Consider the following 18,201-nt stretch of genomic DNA (forward strand, 5'->3'; position numbering starts at 1 on the left):
ATTGCTGCAACTCAATGGTTGTATTTTCCCAAGAACTTGAAGACAATTTCTTTGTGCAATGGCAATATGAAATCACCTTTCTTCCTCAGATTTTAGTTAGGGTTTGCAGACTAATAATCAATGTCTTGAAAGTCCTGAAATTCTTGGCAACACAACATTTGAAACATCGTATGCAATAGAGGTAAGTTCTAAGTTAGCACCTGTGCAATGGAAAAAAGGGGTAGATCAAAATTACAATCTATATCTGACTACCTGGGATGGATGGGCATTTGTTAAAGGCTAACAGAAGGCCCAGCAATCAGTACTTCAATGGAGGATGTAGTGAGAATTTCACGTAAACTAAAATCAAATGGTTGCTCATGTTTTCTTGTGGGCACATTTAATTTAAAAAAGCTTTTTTTCAGTTATCTAAAGCAACTAAACTAAAGTAAAACAGCTTTATGAGTTAGGTCAACATTCTGTAGCCCTCAAGTACAAAAATATAAATACAAACTGTTTAAACAGTATCTTTAATGAGATTCTGGCAGTAGTTTTTTTATCTAACAAGACACATCACATAACAGATCTGCCACTGAACTTGCTCAGAGTAAATCAGCTTCAATATGAAGCTGTTAAGGTATCAAAACCTTGCTTTGTACATGCTAAATAACTTCAGCAAGTGTGCACTTAAACACAGCAATGAACTTAACTATAACTAAATACATACATGAAAATCTGCATGTGAAATGTAATTCCTAGAACTGGTTACAACAAATGATTATCTGCATTTTGTTAATTTAAAAATGGTACAAATCATGCAAAACAATTCTAAAGATAATGCAAAGAAAGCTACCAGTGTTTGCAAGAAGTTTTCAATTAAACCAAAATTACATTAAATGAAATATGCGTATTTACTAGCAAAGGTCTATCGCTATTTTGAAAAAGCAGAGGTAAAATTTTCAGGTTTTGACTGTCAGTTATCTGCAAAATGTCACTGCTCTTGCTTAATGCAGAAGCACATGCTTGGAAGCTCAAAACTGCTCATTCAGAAAAGTCTGGTGGCAATAGCTCTAGCTTCCCAGGAATGCAGAGATGCGTGGATTAAAAGTAGCAAAGATTTGCAAGAATCAAAGGCAAAGGCACCCTATTCAGGTAGCCAAGATGGTAGCATTCCCTTTCTCATAAGCATGGAGACGGTAATGGGGCAGATGATACACATTTCTACAAAGGCAGCCTTTTAAATGTTATCATTAATTTTCCATTAGCAGACACCAGCTTGTAATTTATGCATAATATTAACCTGCAGGATGAACTTGGGATTTAATTTGTCCTGATTTACAAATAAAGACTTTGACTAATGCTTTAAAAGACTATTTTTACTATCTAAAAAGTTTAACTCTTATTTTCCAATATTTTACACCTCAGGTGGCCTACCATCTCATATTGTCTCAAACGTCTAACACTGCTTACTGGAATCTTATCAAAGTTGTACCTTGTGTATTAAGCAGCAGGCAATAACAATGGTCTTTCCCAGCACAGCTGCATCTGGCCGGCTACTGAGAGATTAGGAATATTTCTAAAACACAGGAAAACTCATGCAGTTTGGTGAAGTTTGCTGTCATTTCACAGTTTAAGTTTCCTTCAGTCATTGCACTTCTGTTGATAGTCTCCGGTTGTTTTAAAATATTATTCTGAATCGGAATTTGAACCAGCAGTCTTCTTTTTCTTCTTTTTACCATGTTTCTTGTGCTTCTTTCTCTTTTTTGTTTTATCCTAAAAAAAAACCCCACAAACCAAAGTTAATGTATAATACAATTGCCATCTATTACATTCTGCTAATGCAAAATGAGAACCCAGAAAGGATATCTTTTGAAAGACATTTCAAAAGAGATTTCTACAGAAATCACAAAAATAAATACTTTACCTGGCAGTTTGCACTATTATGAGCAGTCTTCAATTTAAATTTATCTCCACCATGGTATGGCTATTTTACACCTCTGATCACTGTCACTATTACATTTCCTAATATTTTAAATTATTTTCAGAGCATTATAGATTACTGAGAAAGTAATAAGGAAGTGTTGACCAGTAGTGACAGATTTGGGAATAACTAGGATCTTTACAGATTTTAAAGTAAGTGCTTAAGTTCACTGTGTAAAATCAAACAGCTCAACTGCACTTGGCTAGACTATCACTTGTACCTTGTTTAAAATAAAACAATTATGATCTCAGCTGTAAATATACATACACTCAAATTAACCCTACTGGATTCAGTCCTAAATGTAGTACACTGATCACTGTAATATGGAAACTCAAAGATGCAATCTTGTCTTTTTGAAAGCAGAATTTCAACTGAAATTCTCAAATAGGTGTGGCATTGCATAAATGAAACAATCAGTATTAAAGCTTTGTTTTATACATAATGCCTTACACATAAAAATCTTTTATGAAAAGACCAAATGCAATCACTAGAAATGTTATGGCAAACAGTTCATATGAGTCTGAAAAAACAAGCAAGTTCCATGGAAAAATGTGTACTGAGTATCACTGATACTCCTATGCCTGTATTTTTAGGTGACTAATGTAGACCTTCCCTTTGCCCTACCTCATGTGGACAACTGAGATGCCTGATAAGGAACACTGCTGCTGACAGGGGAGACAGATACAAAGACATCTCAAGTGGGCATTTAGGATCCCAAACCCACTATACTCCTAACTGAAGAACCTCAGGTACATGTGCTAAATCTGGATTCCATATAAATCACTGCTGAACCTTCCTCTCGCTTTCACCAATGGATACAAAGAAAAAATACTGAGAAAAGTAGCCGGTTGCTGGCAGCATTTTTTCTGGTTGGGAGAAGAGTTATAATGATATAGATGCTGCAGCAAGTTTGTTCTAAGGCCCTTTCCATGGTGGCAGAGAAGGCTTAGCAAGGAATTACACAAAATGCTAATGAAGGAACAACCATGATGTCTGCCTGTGTGGCAAACTGCTCCCCTACTTGATACCACACAGATATTAGTAGTTCTAAGCCGCTGATACAGAATAAAATATGTTCTACAGTGTTAAAGTTGTATAAATCCAAAATCACATATAGGTAAAAGAGTGGCAAATTCTTCTTTAATTCAACAACAGAGAAAGTGACTTCGGCAAGTAAACAGAGAAACTTTTAATTTAGATGTAACAAAAGACTATTGCTATGAAACATTTGTATTTGTGAAAAATGTGAAACTGGAAATTGACCAAGTACAGAGTATTTATATCCTAAAACTACAGAATGAGTAAGAGGGATACTTGCTGTTTTCTCTTTTTCCTCATTGCTTTTCTTCTTTTTCGCTTGCACCTAAAGAAAATTAAACCAAATGCAGTACCCATAAAAAGTTGATTCCCAAGAAAATTAATTCAAAATTACTTGTAGGTGATAGAAGCTAGACGAAACAATCCTTAGAAGGTTATTTTAAAAGGAAAAATACAAACAACTTTGAGTGCATTGCACTCTTCAATTCACTTGTACAGTGCAGAACAGTTTCAACAATGTATTAAATCTAAGCTAGTTCATTGATTTGCTCATGAATCACTAGGCTACAAGCACTGTAACATCTGAAACTGAGGATTCACACTGACCTCCTCTGTCTGGTCCGATTCAGATACAGATTCTGACGATAAAGGCGCATCACCACGATCTGCTTTCTTCCTTTTCCTGTGGTGATTTTTACCGTCCTACACAAAATAATACATTTGTGAGTCAAGTCAGACTTTTCACATTTTATAAAACTTATGCTTAAAATATAAGATTGAAATATCACCTCTAAGTTGTGAAATATTTTAAAATATTATTGACATTAAACTAATTCCATCACCATCATCAAATTACCATACCAAACTGTTAAAATCAACTTTTAGTGAAAATAATAATTTTCTGGATATTCCTTTTCCTTGTAACCTAGATACAGCAACTGTCTAAAAGCAAGAGGAATAATAACAATCTCTTATTTTAAATAATAACACATGGAGGAGTAAGCATTGGAAAATAAAACATTTCGCCACTTTTAAGTAACTAGTAACTGAAGATGTCTCAATATATACATACAAACACTTTAGCTTCAGACTCTCGCTTTGTTCATGAAAGAAAAATTTACCTCTGTATTTGTGTTGAACCAGAACAAGCTGTGCCTGCCAGCTGTACTTTCAACACATCATATTTCACTCCAGTGCATTTAAAAGATAAGTTTTTCAAAGTCCTGATGCTATGTGAGATTGTTCTGATGAGCTACTTATCTGCTCCCTGCCCTTCCTTTGCTCTGGACAAGGCAATGTGTTCCTAAGACTGAAGGTACTTTCTCTCACTCAGTTTCTAAGACCAGAAACTTCTGAAAAAATCTCATGACCAAGTACAGGATGCAGCCCATCTGACACATGGGGCATCTGCAGGTAGGGAAAGAAAGACCTCTAGTCCCCAAGTGCCCTTTCCTTTCAGAGGATGTGTGAAAGTAGGGCTACAGTAAGGGATCATGGTAGATACTTGGTCTTCAAACAGAAGCCATTCAAAAGGATGAGATGGGAAATGAACACTGTAAAATAGAAGCAGGAGCAAGGGGGGAAATCAGTACATTTGCCTTAGGCAATGGAGAGTTTGTACATCAACATCAATACTATTGACCAGAGCAGGAGAGGCCAACGTGGTAAGAAAGAAAGGTAACTGGAGAGAAAGACTAGGGTGGACTCTGAAAGTATTTTTGGTTTATCCACAGTGTAAAAATAACTAAAACCAAAGTAAATCAGATTGTTTATACTAAAGATAATGGATGAGTGTACAAAATGGTGTGGTGGTGGGTAGGAGAGAGGATTTTCATACTTAGAAAAATGACAGAATAAGGTAATTTTTCTTAAGTTAATATATTTTTCTCCCCAATTCTTTGAAGCTGTCATGAGTATACTATCTATAATTATTACTACATTTAGATAAAGAGATTCTCTGCTTATATTTCTTAATTTACAATAGCAAGTCAATAATCTACCAGGTGTGCCACTGACAATATAATCACACACATTTTTAGCTCAATGTGACAGCTAAAGATAAGCCCCAAAACACTAAGGATGCAGCTGATTTGCTAGAGCAGGTTAGATACAGTTCTACTTTACCTCTGTAACAAGAACAGATCCAGTGGTTTTCATACAATAATTACTAAACCAGGAACTGAATCCAACTAAACCTCTACTTCTAATTGGATGCACTGAATACCTTCTGACTGTGTGGGTTTGGACAGAAAATTTCCACGGATGTACAGTGAGGCATTCAATATTAAAAAAAGAAATATCTATTATGTATGCAATATGCAGTTCTGATTGAAGGATTTGAAGAATAAAAATACCTTCTCTTTCTCACAGTCTTCCTTTGACCTCTTCTTTTTTGTGCTATCCTAAATAGAAAGGAAAACAAATCACAACAAAATCATTTCATGAAAAAGGAAGAAATCTCCAAACAGTCTGACCAATAGTCTTTTTATGTCTGTTGAAGGTAATTCAAGATTCTTTCTACCTTGCAGTTGACTGAAGAATAATACAAAAAGCTGTAATTTTGATGCAGCTGCTAATCTCCTGATCCAGCAGCATGAGAAGGTCTGTATGGAATGAGGTAACAGCATCCTTGCAGGACACTTAGAGAAGCCTCTGGGAACCAGCTGTCACTGCTGTACCCATGTATAACATGTAACAGTTGGGAATCTTTTTTCATTTTCCATGTCCATCTCTGTTGATCAGACCAGGTTAAGCAGGTGTTTTCCCAGAGTTTTTTGCAGTAAGGATATCTCTGGGTCTCTTTACATAGCAGAAGTTTTTAACCTCCCATTAGCACAAATTCACTCAGGTGTATGCAAACAGTCATTTGTTACAATTTATATCCCACCAAATTAAGTATTCCAGTGAAAGCCTGCAATAAAGTCTACACAAAGAATCTTAAAAACTCACTGTTATTAATATTTAAGCAAGAAGTACAGTAACTATGCACTGTAATTCAGAAAAATGCTAACATAACAGAACAAAATGCCTTGTATATTTTCACCTTTTTGTTCATTCAGTAAGCCCATGTATCTACATTGCTATACTTCAGAAAAGGAAAAAGAAAACTTCAATTCAATATGCATTTGGGAAAGGCTCAGCTGTCCAACAGGAAAGTACTTAGATATTTAGAAAGGCAATGTTCTGGCTACTGCTATCCAGCAATACCTGCATTTTCAGATATGGTATTCAATTACATTGCATATTCAGAAGACATTTTAAGTATTAATTAATTATAAAAACTAATTATTTGAGCAGCAAAAAAGCTGCTTATGTCTGGATTCAGAAAAATGGCTACAAATTGCTGGAATAAAGCCCGTTCATTTTCTGAAGATCCAATTACTTCCACTAGGCATGTGGCCAGTGGAGGCAGATTCCACACTGCATGTGGGAGATACAAGGACAGCTCAAGCCCTGTGAGAACACATGGCTCTAAACGTGGAAGATGAAAATCCATATCAATATGCTAAAGTCAGAAATCTTTATGGTTTTATAACACCAACCAAGAAAACTTTCCAAGAGCAGCACATCTGCATATTTACCTTGCTGTCTGACTCAGATTCTGAAGTTGTGCTTGCTGAAGATTTCCGTGAGGAGCGATACTTCTTCTTCCTTCTTTTCTTCCCTTGCTTTTTATCCTATCCATAATATTGTAAAAAACGAAGGTAAAACACAAACTTGAATTTATTCTCACTAGAATTAAAGGTTTACATTAAATGTAAAGAAAAGGAAACATCAAATTCCTACATGTTACAATGTTCTCCTGAGGAATAAACTACAATTGATTCTTTTAGTGGAGGACCTTCATAACTCTTCTGCATTGAATAAATGTAAACTAGTGAAAAATCCAGGTTTTCTAGATTCTGTTCATTATTGAGATGTATGCTGCAGAATCTGATTATCTGTAACAAAGATTTTTGCTAGAAAGTAAAAATGGTATTTTTGCATTTTATTGATTAGATAGGGGATTCTATTAGAAAAGCAATTCAGTGCTAAAATGGATCCAGTTTACAAGCCAGGATGCAAAAAGCTGTAGCGTTCATACAGAAACTATTAATGAGATACATATGTCTAAAATTCATTACTTTATTGTATACACCAAATTCATAAAAACTAAATGGTTTTATCCAAACCAGCCCTTCAAAATATTCTAAAGCATATTATCAAAGTCTATGTTAAATAAACCTCATGAACAACACAGGATAGATTCCAATAGGTTAGCTCTTACCTCATCTTCTGAATCAGATGAACTGCTGGAAGAATCAGAGCTTGATGAAGAAGAGGAAGATGAAGACAACTTGACCAAATACAACAAAAAGTGAAGCTTGTGAGATGCAGCATTTTGTCTGGCAAATACTCAAAAGCCTATTCAAACACTCCCTTTAAAATGTCTTCATTTTCAAAGCATAACCAATACAATTTTACTTCTGGGAAGCTGGTCTTACATAGATTTTTCTTAAATAAACTTCTAAGCAATTTCTAATGTTTTTCTTTTAATAATATCTATTTAATGCCCTTTTTCTCCCTTTAATTTTCCTTGTACCAAATATATGCAAACCCTTTTTAATAAAAGTTAATTTATCATCTAAAATAAAAATTACAGCTATACTTTCTCTTTCCAGGAAAACTTAAATGACATACAGGAACAACCCCAAAGCAAAAAAGCTCAGAAAACTGAAAATTTTGCTCACCCTATTAGACTTCTTCTTTTCCTTTTTCTTTTTCTTAAAAATAGAACAAAACAAATGTTACTTCAGCATAATTTTATTTTTGCATGTATTTAGGTTTATGAACTTTGATGCTGGCTTTTAAAATGCATTCACGAAATTCTGTGAATTTCAATTGGCAGCATTGGTGATAAATCCAGTCCCGAACACAGAATGTATACAACTGAAAACAACTTACCTCCTTTTTTTTGGAGGAGCTCTCATTTCCACCGAGTAATTTCTCCCTGTGTTTTTCCAGTTCTTTCCTCCAATTCTGAAAACAAAACCAAACAGAAACAGTAACGGGAGGGTCATTCCTGAGCAGTATTTTTTAAGCTCTCCTCTACCTGACATTATAATTTTAACAAAACCTGTTTTTTAACAAAAAAAAAACCAACAAAAAAACCCCCAATATATAATGTAAACTAAAGCTGTAATACACTTGATTTTACAGAAGATTATTATTTAGCAAAATACAGTGTTAATGTTAACACAATGTTCACGTTATTTGGCTTTAGGAGATTGCCATTTCTCTTGAAGGTCATCAATTATGGAATTTTTGGTTTTGTATCACAGTCTTCTTGTAAGAGCACTTTAGAAAACCAGGATACCCTACCAGAAAAACTGTGATTTTGTATTAGTTCTAAAAATCACCTGAAACAAAACTTCATGACAACTTCTCCTGGCCCTTCTTTAACATATGGGTGTCTCTAGTGTGTATTCTGGGCCTTGTTGGTGTCAGCAATAATTTTATCAAATTACTATACACATCTTCATAGAAACACTCTTATTTGTTAGGCCAAGCACACCAAATGAATGAAGAAAAATCTCCTCTCATTCCTCCTTTTCAGTTCAGTTCAGTTCAGTTCAGTTCCCCACCTGGTCTTTAGGTTTACCTAAAATGTCCCCTCTTAAAGAGCTCTGAAATATCCAATTGCCCCCATGAAATTCAAAGGCTGCTAGGTTCAATCTCACTGTCAGACACATCATGTGCTCCCTTCTTTATTACTCTGATCCTCACAATGCAGCTGTATTGGTACTGTATTGGCAAAACAACGATGACCCACACATTGTGCTGAAGGGACAGAAGTATCAGGAGTCAAGTAACTTGTGCAATGCAGGATGATACATAGATCCCCACATCAGCACACTGTGAATTAGCTGAACAGAGCTGCTGAGGGACTGGCAGATGAGCCAGGGAGCAGTGCTGTGTGTAATGTGGTGTAATGTGCTTCCATGGACCAAGGCAGCATCTGTGGGTTGTGTACTTTGATATACCAGGTACCCAGAGCTCTCTGAGGGGGCTCTCACAGCAGCCTGTGCTTCATTATTTTAAAGACTGTGCTAGTGTTATGTTCTAAACAGAAATGTCTGACAGCTGTCAGACAACTCCCCCAAACAGGGGAGACAGCAGCTCATTCAGAGACTTGTGATCTTTTCAGGCATTCAGAGATTTGTTCTTAGGAGCTTCAGGAATAACTCGTGGCCATTTCATGATTCTGTGCATCCCATACTCAAAGTCTGGTAGCTTCTCTGCATGCCAGTTTCACTCATTTCACATTAAGCAAAGATAAAATCAGGAAAGGAAAAGCTAGAAACAACTGATCCTCCCAGAACAGCACCCCATGGCCCTCCACATCCCGGTACAACTTCTCAGGCAAAAAGATACAGCAAGAGTACTACGGGTACTATGCCCTTCCAGTAACAGAGGAGGAGTGTAATCTACTTCAGCCAGAAACTTACACACCATGATGAAGAAGATTACTGAAGCTTATCTCAAGATACCAGGACCCAAGAAGGAACAGAAACAAAATAAATTCATTGTATACTAATTTCTCCCTTGTATACAACAGGAGTTACATGTGAAACTTTCTATACTGTGATCTTCAGTAAGCAAATAACACAAACATCAGAACAACTGCATTTATATCAGGAAACCAGCACATGTTGTAATCAGCTTAGGATGAGAGAAAAACAAGTGCTTCATAGTCCTATCTGACTGAAAGCCATTCTTTGTGCCTTCTCCCATAATAATATTACATGTATATTCCTTGCCAAAGACATCTGTTTCCAGTAATGTGCTTTTTTTCACTGTACTTGGATTCTGTGACCTTAAACAAGTGAATATTAGCACAACAGACTTTGGTTTATCATACCTGAAAATGCACTGTTTAATTTATTGATAAAAGCGCATGCATTTGTATAAATATATTTACATTTGGGACAAGGTCAGGTTTTATTCACCACCAATCTAAAAAATGTTTTATATAGTTTTTTCTCTGAACTGAATGTAGCTCTTCACTGGTTAAGTTGTAAACTCAATTTCCAACATAAATGAAACAAAATAGTTACTCATTAGAAGCTCAAGAGAAGTGAAATATTGTGGCTACTTGATATTGTAAATAATAACAGAAGTAGCATGTTAGATAAAAAGAATCATGTATTAATAGCTAATAATATTACCAACCTCATTCATCTTTTCTTCAAACTCAGCCAAAGCCCTGGATCCTTTCTTTTTCTTTTCTAGTTGCTCTTTCACTTCTTCCCTGTATGAAAAAGATGATAGATCACAATTTTGAATTTAAAATTAAATTTTTAATTTAACAATTAAAAATACCTTTTAAAATGTCTAACTTTTCTGTAGTTTTTGTTTTTTTTGAAGTTTAGCCTTGGTTGAACTTCCAAGAGAAGAATGAAAGCATCTTAGATGTTACACATATGGTAACCTAACCCTAATAACTTAAGTACGGTTGTTAAATCCCTCCAAAAGATCTAAAGCTAACTTTGCAATTAGGTAAATTGTTCTCTAATGTCTCATGAGGGCAGGCAAAGGGATTGAACATAAAGTAAGTTGATAATATCTCAAAGTGATGGTTTTGTTGGGTAGGGTAAACTGGATTCTAAGAATATACCAGCAAAATGGTTCTTTTAGAGATTAACTTGTTTACAAATTAAATATATCTACAAGGTTTAGGTATTACAATTTGAGCAAGAGGTAAAATGACATTTTCCTCTTCTGAGAAACTGTTGCAAAAAATACAGACAAATGAGAAATATACATTTCAAAATTATATTCTATTGTTTTTAAAAGAGGAGGTTGAATACATGTTTAGAAAAGAACAGCTTGGCCAGCACAAGAAATCTTTTACAATCTATTACTGGATATTCTGGGAAAGAGGTAGGCACCAGTGACATTTCAGTAAGAAGGAAAAAATCTTTTACTGAAGAGGTCAAAAGGTAGACAGGCAGTGCCACTTACCATGTTGGTCTTGGCCTGTTCAAGTAGTCTTGTATTGTTGGTCCTGAATTTGGGGCAGGACCTCGTGCCCTGGCCATAGCTATGGGATTCATATAAGCCTTGAATATGAAACAACAAAAAGAAATACCAAATTCATCAGTAACACTAGGATACCAATATACCTTGTTCTTCACATGAACTTTCTATCACTCCTTGAAAAAGAATTCTGACTTGTTTCTAAGAATATAAAAGATTTAGCTAAACTAAGTTTATTCAGTCTGGCAGAAAGGCAAGTGCTTTCAGTTGGAGTCATACTGTGGCAGAAAGAACTGATCCCCAAAAGGACCACGTTCCTTCCAACAATTCCCTTCCTTAAGCAATGCTTTTGTAAACAAGAATAGTATCGTGTTTTCTGAAATACTCTTCCTAAGGGATATAGAAAATGTAATTAAATTTCAGCTCTCCCTCTCTGAGACAACTGATCTTATGCCTTTAAAGTTCTGTTCAAAATTGCTGACAGGAGACACTAAATTCAGCATGAAATTTCTTTCACCAAAACAAGCAAGCAGTGGTACTTTGATGCAATTATACATGTATCAAAATTCTGTGAGTATGGTTATTTAAAGGAGGAAAGAAGTCAAAAAATCCAAACATACATAATCCCAATGTTATGAGGTATTCCATCTTTCAAACCTATGAATCCTCTCTGTGTTACAAAAGATTAAATTAAAATTTAGAATTCATAGTCCACCTCACCAGTTAATGGAAAAACTTCAATTTTTTTTTTATGTTAGCAATATTGTTTTCATGTGAAAAGGAGGCACATGTACCCCCTTATCTCATTTATTTTTACCACTATGTCATCCCAACACTTTACTTCTGCAGAACATAACACACACTGTTCTTACTGTTCAGTTTGGAGACAAGGAAAAAGATCAAATAGCCAAAAAAAAGACTTGCTTTGGTTGCCCAATCTGAGACAATTTTTAAAGAGTACATTTTGTAGATCCAAAGCAAAGATTTGGCCATCTGTGTAGCTCTCACATGTCCAACACTGCTTTTTATCAGGCATTCAGAAACCACCATGCACCCCAACTGAGCATTTGTGAAAGCTGTCAGAAGCAGCAGCTGCTGCCTCCCCTCCTGCTGCTCCCACTGCAGCAGCAGTGGCCACAGCAATGCTGAGTTTCTGGGCTGGACTGCAAGCAGGCTGCTGGCCTTCAGCTCTTGGGGACACGTTTGGTCCTGGAAGAGGCACTCCAGGCTCTGCCTGGGATGAGGCATCTGGCTGCAAGGAAGCACTGCCCACACAGGTTTAGCTCAGATCCACCAGCTGGACCACTCTGAAGCAATCCAAGGACTCCAAATTTCAAGTAGAACATTTTGAGACTCAACTTGACTGTGCAACTCTAAGGGGACATTTACTGCCATTTCTTGGGGCTTTGCTTGGATGCTTTAATTCACACAAAAAGGCTAACTCACATGGCAAATCCACAAGGAGGTGTGCCAATTGAAACAAGCAGCAGATGGAAGTATGCACTCAAGTAGTTACAACACTTAGAAAAGCATTCACACGACAAATCTAAAAATGAATAATTGAGTTCAGCTTTGAGTGGAAAAGAAGCTCCTTTAGGAATGCAGGACAGCACTATCTGAACACTGTTTTCACTAAAGAAAATGAAAGTTTAAATGCATTAAATCCACTTGAAACTTGGTTTACTCCAGTGAGCACACTGACTTTTGGTTACCATTCAAAAATTTCTATCTGAGAGCTCTTCTTATGCAATTATTTTCAAAAGAATGAGGTCTCTTGCTGCTCCTTAATAAAAATAAGCTACCTTCCTACCTGAGCAAACAAGTCATGAATACCTCACTACTTCCCAACAAAACTCTTTACCTGCAGAAGAGGCTACAGCTGTCAAATGCTGATTTTCTACTTGCTCAAACTGCCCCTGGATAACTGGCTAGGAAGCATCCTCCTTTCATTGGCTTTAACTTTACCACAGCACTTAATGACTGTGTACTGCTCTATATTCCAGGATTAGGAAATTTATGTCTTAAGACATGTTCTTATAGTTTGAACCAGGTTTGTTTATGAAGAATTACTTCACCAATAAACATTTCTGAAAAGCATTTACACTGCTTTGCCAAACTGCATGTCAGTAGTCAGAAGGAGCATGGAAATGCACCCTCAATAAAGAAAGTGATTGTCTGTACATCCATTTTCATCTTTTGGTAGTTTGTTCAAGCAGGTATTAACCAAGGTACTTGCTGCATAGCTTCCTTGCTCATGGAAAATGTAAGTCACCTTCTGTCAGGCAGGGTTCTCTGGGCAAGCAGTGCTATTGCTGCCTTGCAAGTACCCTGCAGATGTGCAAAAATCATGTTTATTTTCCATCTCCAGGAAGTCAAAAATGATGGTGTATTTAAGAAGGGACATGGCAGAGAATAACAGTAGAAATCTTTATGATCATACATGAGGAGCAAAGGGTCCTATATTATAACTTGTCTGTAGTATATATTACGCCATGGTGGCATAATAAACCTTATATAGGAACATAAAGATTTGCTGGCATTGGTATATCCCAGCTGTCCCATTAAAGGAAAGTTAAGAGTAAATAAATACACACCTGACAACCTTACAGGACACTTCAACCATAGATCCACTCTTGAAGCCAAATACACTGTCAGCTCTTTCTTAGTAGACTCCATTTTTCTGATAGGTCAACAAAGCCATAAAAGGGACTTTGCCATGTATCTATACAATATCTGAGTCCTTCACGTCTATTACTATACTATTCCACCAAGGTTTGCAATGATGTGAATGGATCTGAGTATGAACTCATAGCACATACAAGAAATAGAGAAAGGGAAAAAAATTAAAGTATTATGATTTGTGTTTAGTCTTAAAATTCAGCAGCAAACTTACAATGTGTAAGTGGTTACGAAGAGGTGAAAGGCTAACTGACAGAAAAACATTTAAAGAAAAAAAAGAAGGATGAATATGTTTCGGTTATGTATGAACGGAGGCTCTGCAGTCAGGTGTGTAGAAGCGCATTTTTTGCCTGCTGAGCGCTGGCTCCCGAGGCAGCAGAGGGCTGCGTAAAACTCAGTTTCAGATCTCTCAGGTACAGCTCAACGCCAAGTTTAAGGAAATGCGACTTAGCTAGGATCAGAGCTACTTCAGTGACTGCTGCAACTCCCATTGGGAACATTTTATTTTTGTACGGACCAGGCCAGCATCTTAATCACCTTCCCTCGACAGATCACAAAGCAGGCGTCAGTCACGATGCTGCAGGATTTGACAAGGCAATCAGAGCTTCTGCCAGGGAGCCTCGAGCACGTGCCGAGGGAGGGACAACTCACCCACAGGGGGCTCCGGCAGGTCCCGGGGCGCCCCGGGCCGGGAGGGGCGAGGCGCAGGGCACGGCCCGCCTTTGTCGCCCCAAGCGCGGCCGGTCCCCGCTCCCGGCGCCGCGTACCCAGCCGGCCCCCAGCAGCCTCCGGGCTGCCCCGCCGGCACCGGGCCGCTCCTGTCCCCCGCGGCCGCCCCTTCTGCCCCTCCCGACGGTCGGAGCGCGGCGGCGGCCGGACGGGCCCGCCCGGGCCGAGGCAGCGCCCGGCTCCCCACGGCCTCCACGCCGGGGCCCGCCCGGAGGTACCGCGGCTGCGGCGGAGCCCGGCCGGGCTGCCGCGTTACTCACCACACGGTTATCCCGCTTCCCCATGGCGCCGCCGTGACCCCGCGCCGCCGCCCGCCGCTGCCTTGGCCCAGTCCAGGGCCCTTCCCCGCGCCCGGGAAGCCGCGGCCCCTCTCGGCCCCTCTCGGCCCCTCTCGGCCGCGGAGCTGCGGGAGCGGCGGGAGCGGCGATGGCGGCGGCCACACAGCGCCGCCTGCCGGGGCCGCGCGCCTCCGCGCCGGGCCGGCCCCTCGCTGCCAGCGCCCGCCCCGCTCCGCCCTGCGCTGCCCCGGCGGGGCTGGCGGGCCGCGGCCGCAGCGCGGGGAGCCGGCGGGAGGAAGGGGAGGGGAGGGCAGCGGAGTTTTACTGCAGGGCTTCGGATGGCCCGGTGGCTGTGGAGAGGAGACACAGAATCGCAAAATGGGACAGGTTGGAAGGGCCGCAGTGGGTCGTCTGGCCCAACCTCCCTCATTAAGCAGGGTCGTCTTAGAGCACATGACAGCGGATTGTGTCCAGACGGTTCTTGAATATCTCCAGTGAGGGAGACTCCACACCCTCTCTGGACAATGTGTTCCAGTGCTCGGTCACCTGCACAGGAAAGAAGTTCTTGCTTATATTCAGGAGAATCTTCTGTGCATCAGTTTCTGTCCATTGCCTGTTTTCCTATTGCTTGGAACCACTGAGAGGAGCCTGGATTCATCCTCTTGGCACCCCCGTCTCAGATATTTAAACACATTAATGAGGTCCCCTCTCAAGTATCTTCTTGAGGCTAAATAGGTCCTGCTCCCTCAGCCTTTTCTCCTAAGAGGGATGCTCTTGTCCCTCCACCATCTTTGTAGCCCTTCGCTGGACCCGTTCCAGGAGCTCCACGTCCCCGTTCTGCTGAGGAGCCGCCGGCGGGGCGAGCGCGGGACAGCCTTGGAAAGGGGAGCCCTGAAATGTAAACGCTCAATTGTGTCCTGGGGCTCTCGTCTGGAATCTGCCTCCCAGGAGAGGGCAGGATTTGGTAGTGAGAGGTTTGTCTCTTGGTCCATCTGGTGGTCGGTTACGGAGGGAACCGCAGTGTTCGCTTTTCCTTTTGCCTTCCGTAGATGCATAGACTAAGGTATTATGAAATACCAGCCCGTCCTGACATAGGATGGGACCCTATTTCGGCGGGAGGGAGAAGAAAAAGAGAGGAAAACCAAAGTGTGTACTCATCCCTCGTTAGCCATATGCACTGCAAAATAAAGCATTGTAATATCGGCAGGGTTAATATTACATTAGGTTAATGGAAGTGCTAAGACAAGCCCGAGAGTTATTGGGATCTATTAACTGATCTATTAACTCAGAATTTCAAATATCCTTTTCTCAAAGCATTACCATTAAAAATTACTGCATGTTAGTCACAGCTTTGTAAAAATGGAGAAAAGTAATCACATGTTAATACGTTAATCATAGCAAGCACAAATGAGTTTTGTTACTGAAATAGCTGTCTTCATACTTGGGAAGAGCTGGAAAAATTGGTGAACCCACAGGAATTTGTGATACAAAATTGCTTAGTAAAACCAAGAGCAGCCTGTGAGGAACTAGAGGAAAACTAAGAAAGTGACTGTACTTGATTTGCAAGTAAAATTTGTTCAGTTGCAAATTTAATTTAGTGCTCAAAATTGCAATATAGTGCATAAGGGAAATTTTATTCCTCAGAAAACAGCTGGTATGTTCTAAAACAAGGATGGCTACTTTGGAAACACACCAGGCAGAAGTTCTCCCTGAGCTGCCTTGCAATGCTGGAGAAATGCATTGAAAACTAAAGAAATAAATTGCATTAAAATACACAGAAGATGAGGAGTATTACTAAATCTATTATAATATCCTTTTTGTGAAGCATGGAGAAGTCCTTGCCCCAAATGCACGTTCAGATTTGGACCATTCTGGAATTAGTGCTGTTTCAGGTGGCTGCCCCATGGCACTGCACACGTGTAGGCTGTCCCAGTGCTGTGGCAGCCCTGGGAGGCTCGAGGGTGGCCCAGGTTTGGAGCAGAGCTGTCTGTCTGTCTGTCCCCATAGTGGCACAGCAATCAGGCTCCACGACTCTGGGGGCTCAGCTGAAGCAGGGGAGGTAATGCCTGGGCTGCATCAAATCTGCCATGACAGAATGACTCTTCAGAAATGTTTTGACCAAAGTTGAGCTAAGAGAGTTTATTCATGCCACGCTTTGTGCTGTGAGGCTTTGAGCCTGGTGCCTGGGAAATAGAAAGACTTGCCATGGCAGGAAAGCAGGGGTGCAAGGTCTCTTCCTATGCAGGCATTGGGGAGGAGGGAGTCCTCTGCTAGGCACTCCACAATATTTTAATTAGACCCCAATTAGCTTTTCTTCCCTGGGCTGGGAAGGCTTGAAAGTCCAGCCAGACAAACCAGATTTCTAAAAATGGATGAAAATACTTAGGGAAAGGACTTCTGAGTGCTAGGAGACTAAAAGATGATCTTGTTTATCAAAGGGATGGGAGGTGGAGGAGCAACACAACTGATGAGTTCAAAATGAGAACTCGCACAGATATTGTAAAAAACTTACTTTCCCTTTTCAGTAAATGGCAGGCAAATGATAGACAAAGACAATGCATTTAAAATTATTTTTAAATGAACATTTGTTTCTATGGTGCTATCAGATGTGACACCTAGTATTATTAGATAATTTTGAGGCAAAGAGTGAAATACCTTTTATGTGGGTAATGGGAAGAGTACCATTTATACTTTTTCCTACCTTAGTATTTTGCTTACAGGATTTTATTTTTTTACTATAATTTTCTTTTCCATAATTGGCTCTTAGGAACTCACCTTCTCACAGATGAGGGCCAGGAAGAAAATTCCCATATAAAGAATTTGTTCAATAATTGTCAAGACTGCTGGATTTTCTTCTGTGGTGTCTTGCTGTGAGCACTCTCCGAGATAAAGCACCAGACAGTATCCAGATCCCTATAGTAGCTTTTATGTAATGTTATGTATTTCCATTATTTTCCCCTTTTTTTCACAATTAGCTGTGGCTAATTTGGGTATTTGTGACTCTGGCCTCACTGCAGTTCACTTTGTGCCTGTCCCTGGCTGGACTGCTGCTCATAATCTTATAATGTGCTTAAAGACAAATTTGGAATGTCACATAATGTAAAGGTAGCTTTTTATTTGTCTGTGTTGCACCTGCAGTTTATGTAACTAATGGTTAGTTTCATGGTTCCTTCAGGTTTCCAAGGGCAGCACAAAGTTTTGATTCTAAGTTAAAAATCCTTTGAGCTTTAGGGTTTGATTAGCTTTGCAGTCATTTCTGTCCCTGTGTCAGCTTTCATCCACAAGCTGACATGTCATTGAATGCTTGAGCTGATAGTTTTTAGATCCCTGGATCTGGTGGCTGTTGGAGGCCACATTAGTAGAGGATACTTCTTCTATACTGCTCTAAAGAGAACTTAATGAACTTTACAATCAGCTGAAGCTATATTTAAGGTGTTTTGATGAGGATTTTTGGGTTGAAGTAAAACCAGAAAAAATGTAGCTTGTTTTGGAGCCTGA

General features: G+C 39.3%; 1 protein-coding gene across 1 annotated transcript; it reads right to left on the minus strand.

Annotated features, from left to right (window-relative positions):
* Positions 1–1,567: 1,567 nt before the first annotated feature.
* FAM133B (family with sequence similarity 133 member B) lies at positions 1,568–14,780 on the minus strand. The gene is made up of 11 exons (XM_058035607.1): positions 14,686–14,780; positions 11,003–11,100; positions 10,211–10,289; positions 7,943–8,017; positions 7,729–7,761; positions 7,266–7,334; positions 6,580–6,675; positions 5,353–5,400; positions 3,605–3,700; positions 3,279–3,323; positions 1,568–1,752 (listed from the first exon to the last, which is right to left on the minus strand). The coding sequence occupies exons 1-11, from the start codon at positions 14,707–14,709 to the stop codon at positions 1,666–1,668; spliced, it is 750 nt and encodes a 249-aa protein (XP_057891590.1). The 5' UTR covers positions 14,710–14,780; the 3' UTR covers positions 1,568–1,665.
* Between the last annotated feature and the right edge of the window lie 3,421 nt (positions 14,781–18,201).

Source organism: Melospiza georgiana, chromosome 1 (genome assembly GCF_028018845.1).
Source record: "Melospiza georgiana isolate bMelGeo1 chromosome 1, bMelGeo1.pri, whole genome shotgun sequence".
Classification (NCBI taxonomy): Eukaryota; Metazoa; Chordata; class Aves; order Passeriformes; family Passerellidae; genus Melospiza; species Melospiza georgiana.

Bases quoted from the DNA above. Each gene is read 5' to 3' on its own strand.
- FAM133B (XM_058035607.1), bottom strand. From the start codon at position 14,709: ATGGGGAAGCGGGATAACCGTGTG. The intron at 7,335-7,728 runs GTGAGCAAAATT...TATTTGGTCAAG, and splicing joins AAAAGAAGAAGTCTAATAGG to TTGTCTTCATCTTCCTCTTC. The intron at 5,401-6,579 runs GTAAATATGCAG...CTTTCTATTTAG, and splicing joins AATCTGAGTCAGACAGCAAG to GATAGCACAAAAAAGAAGAG.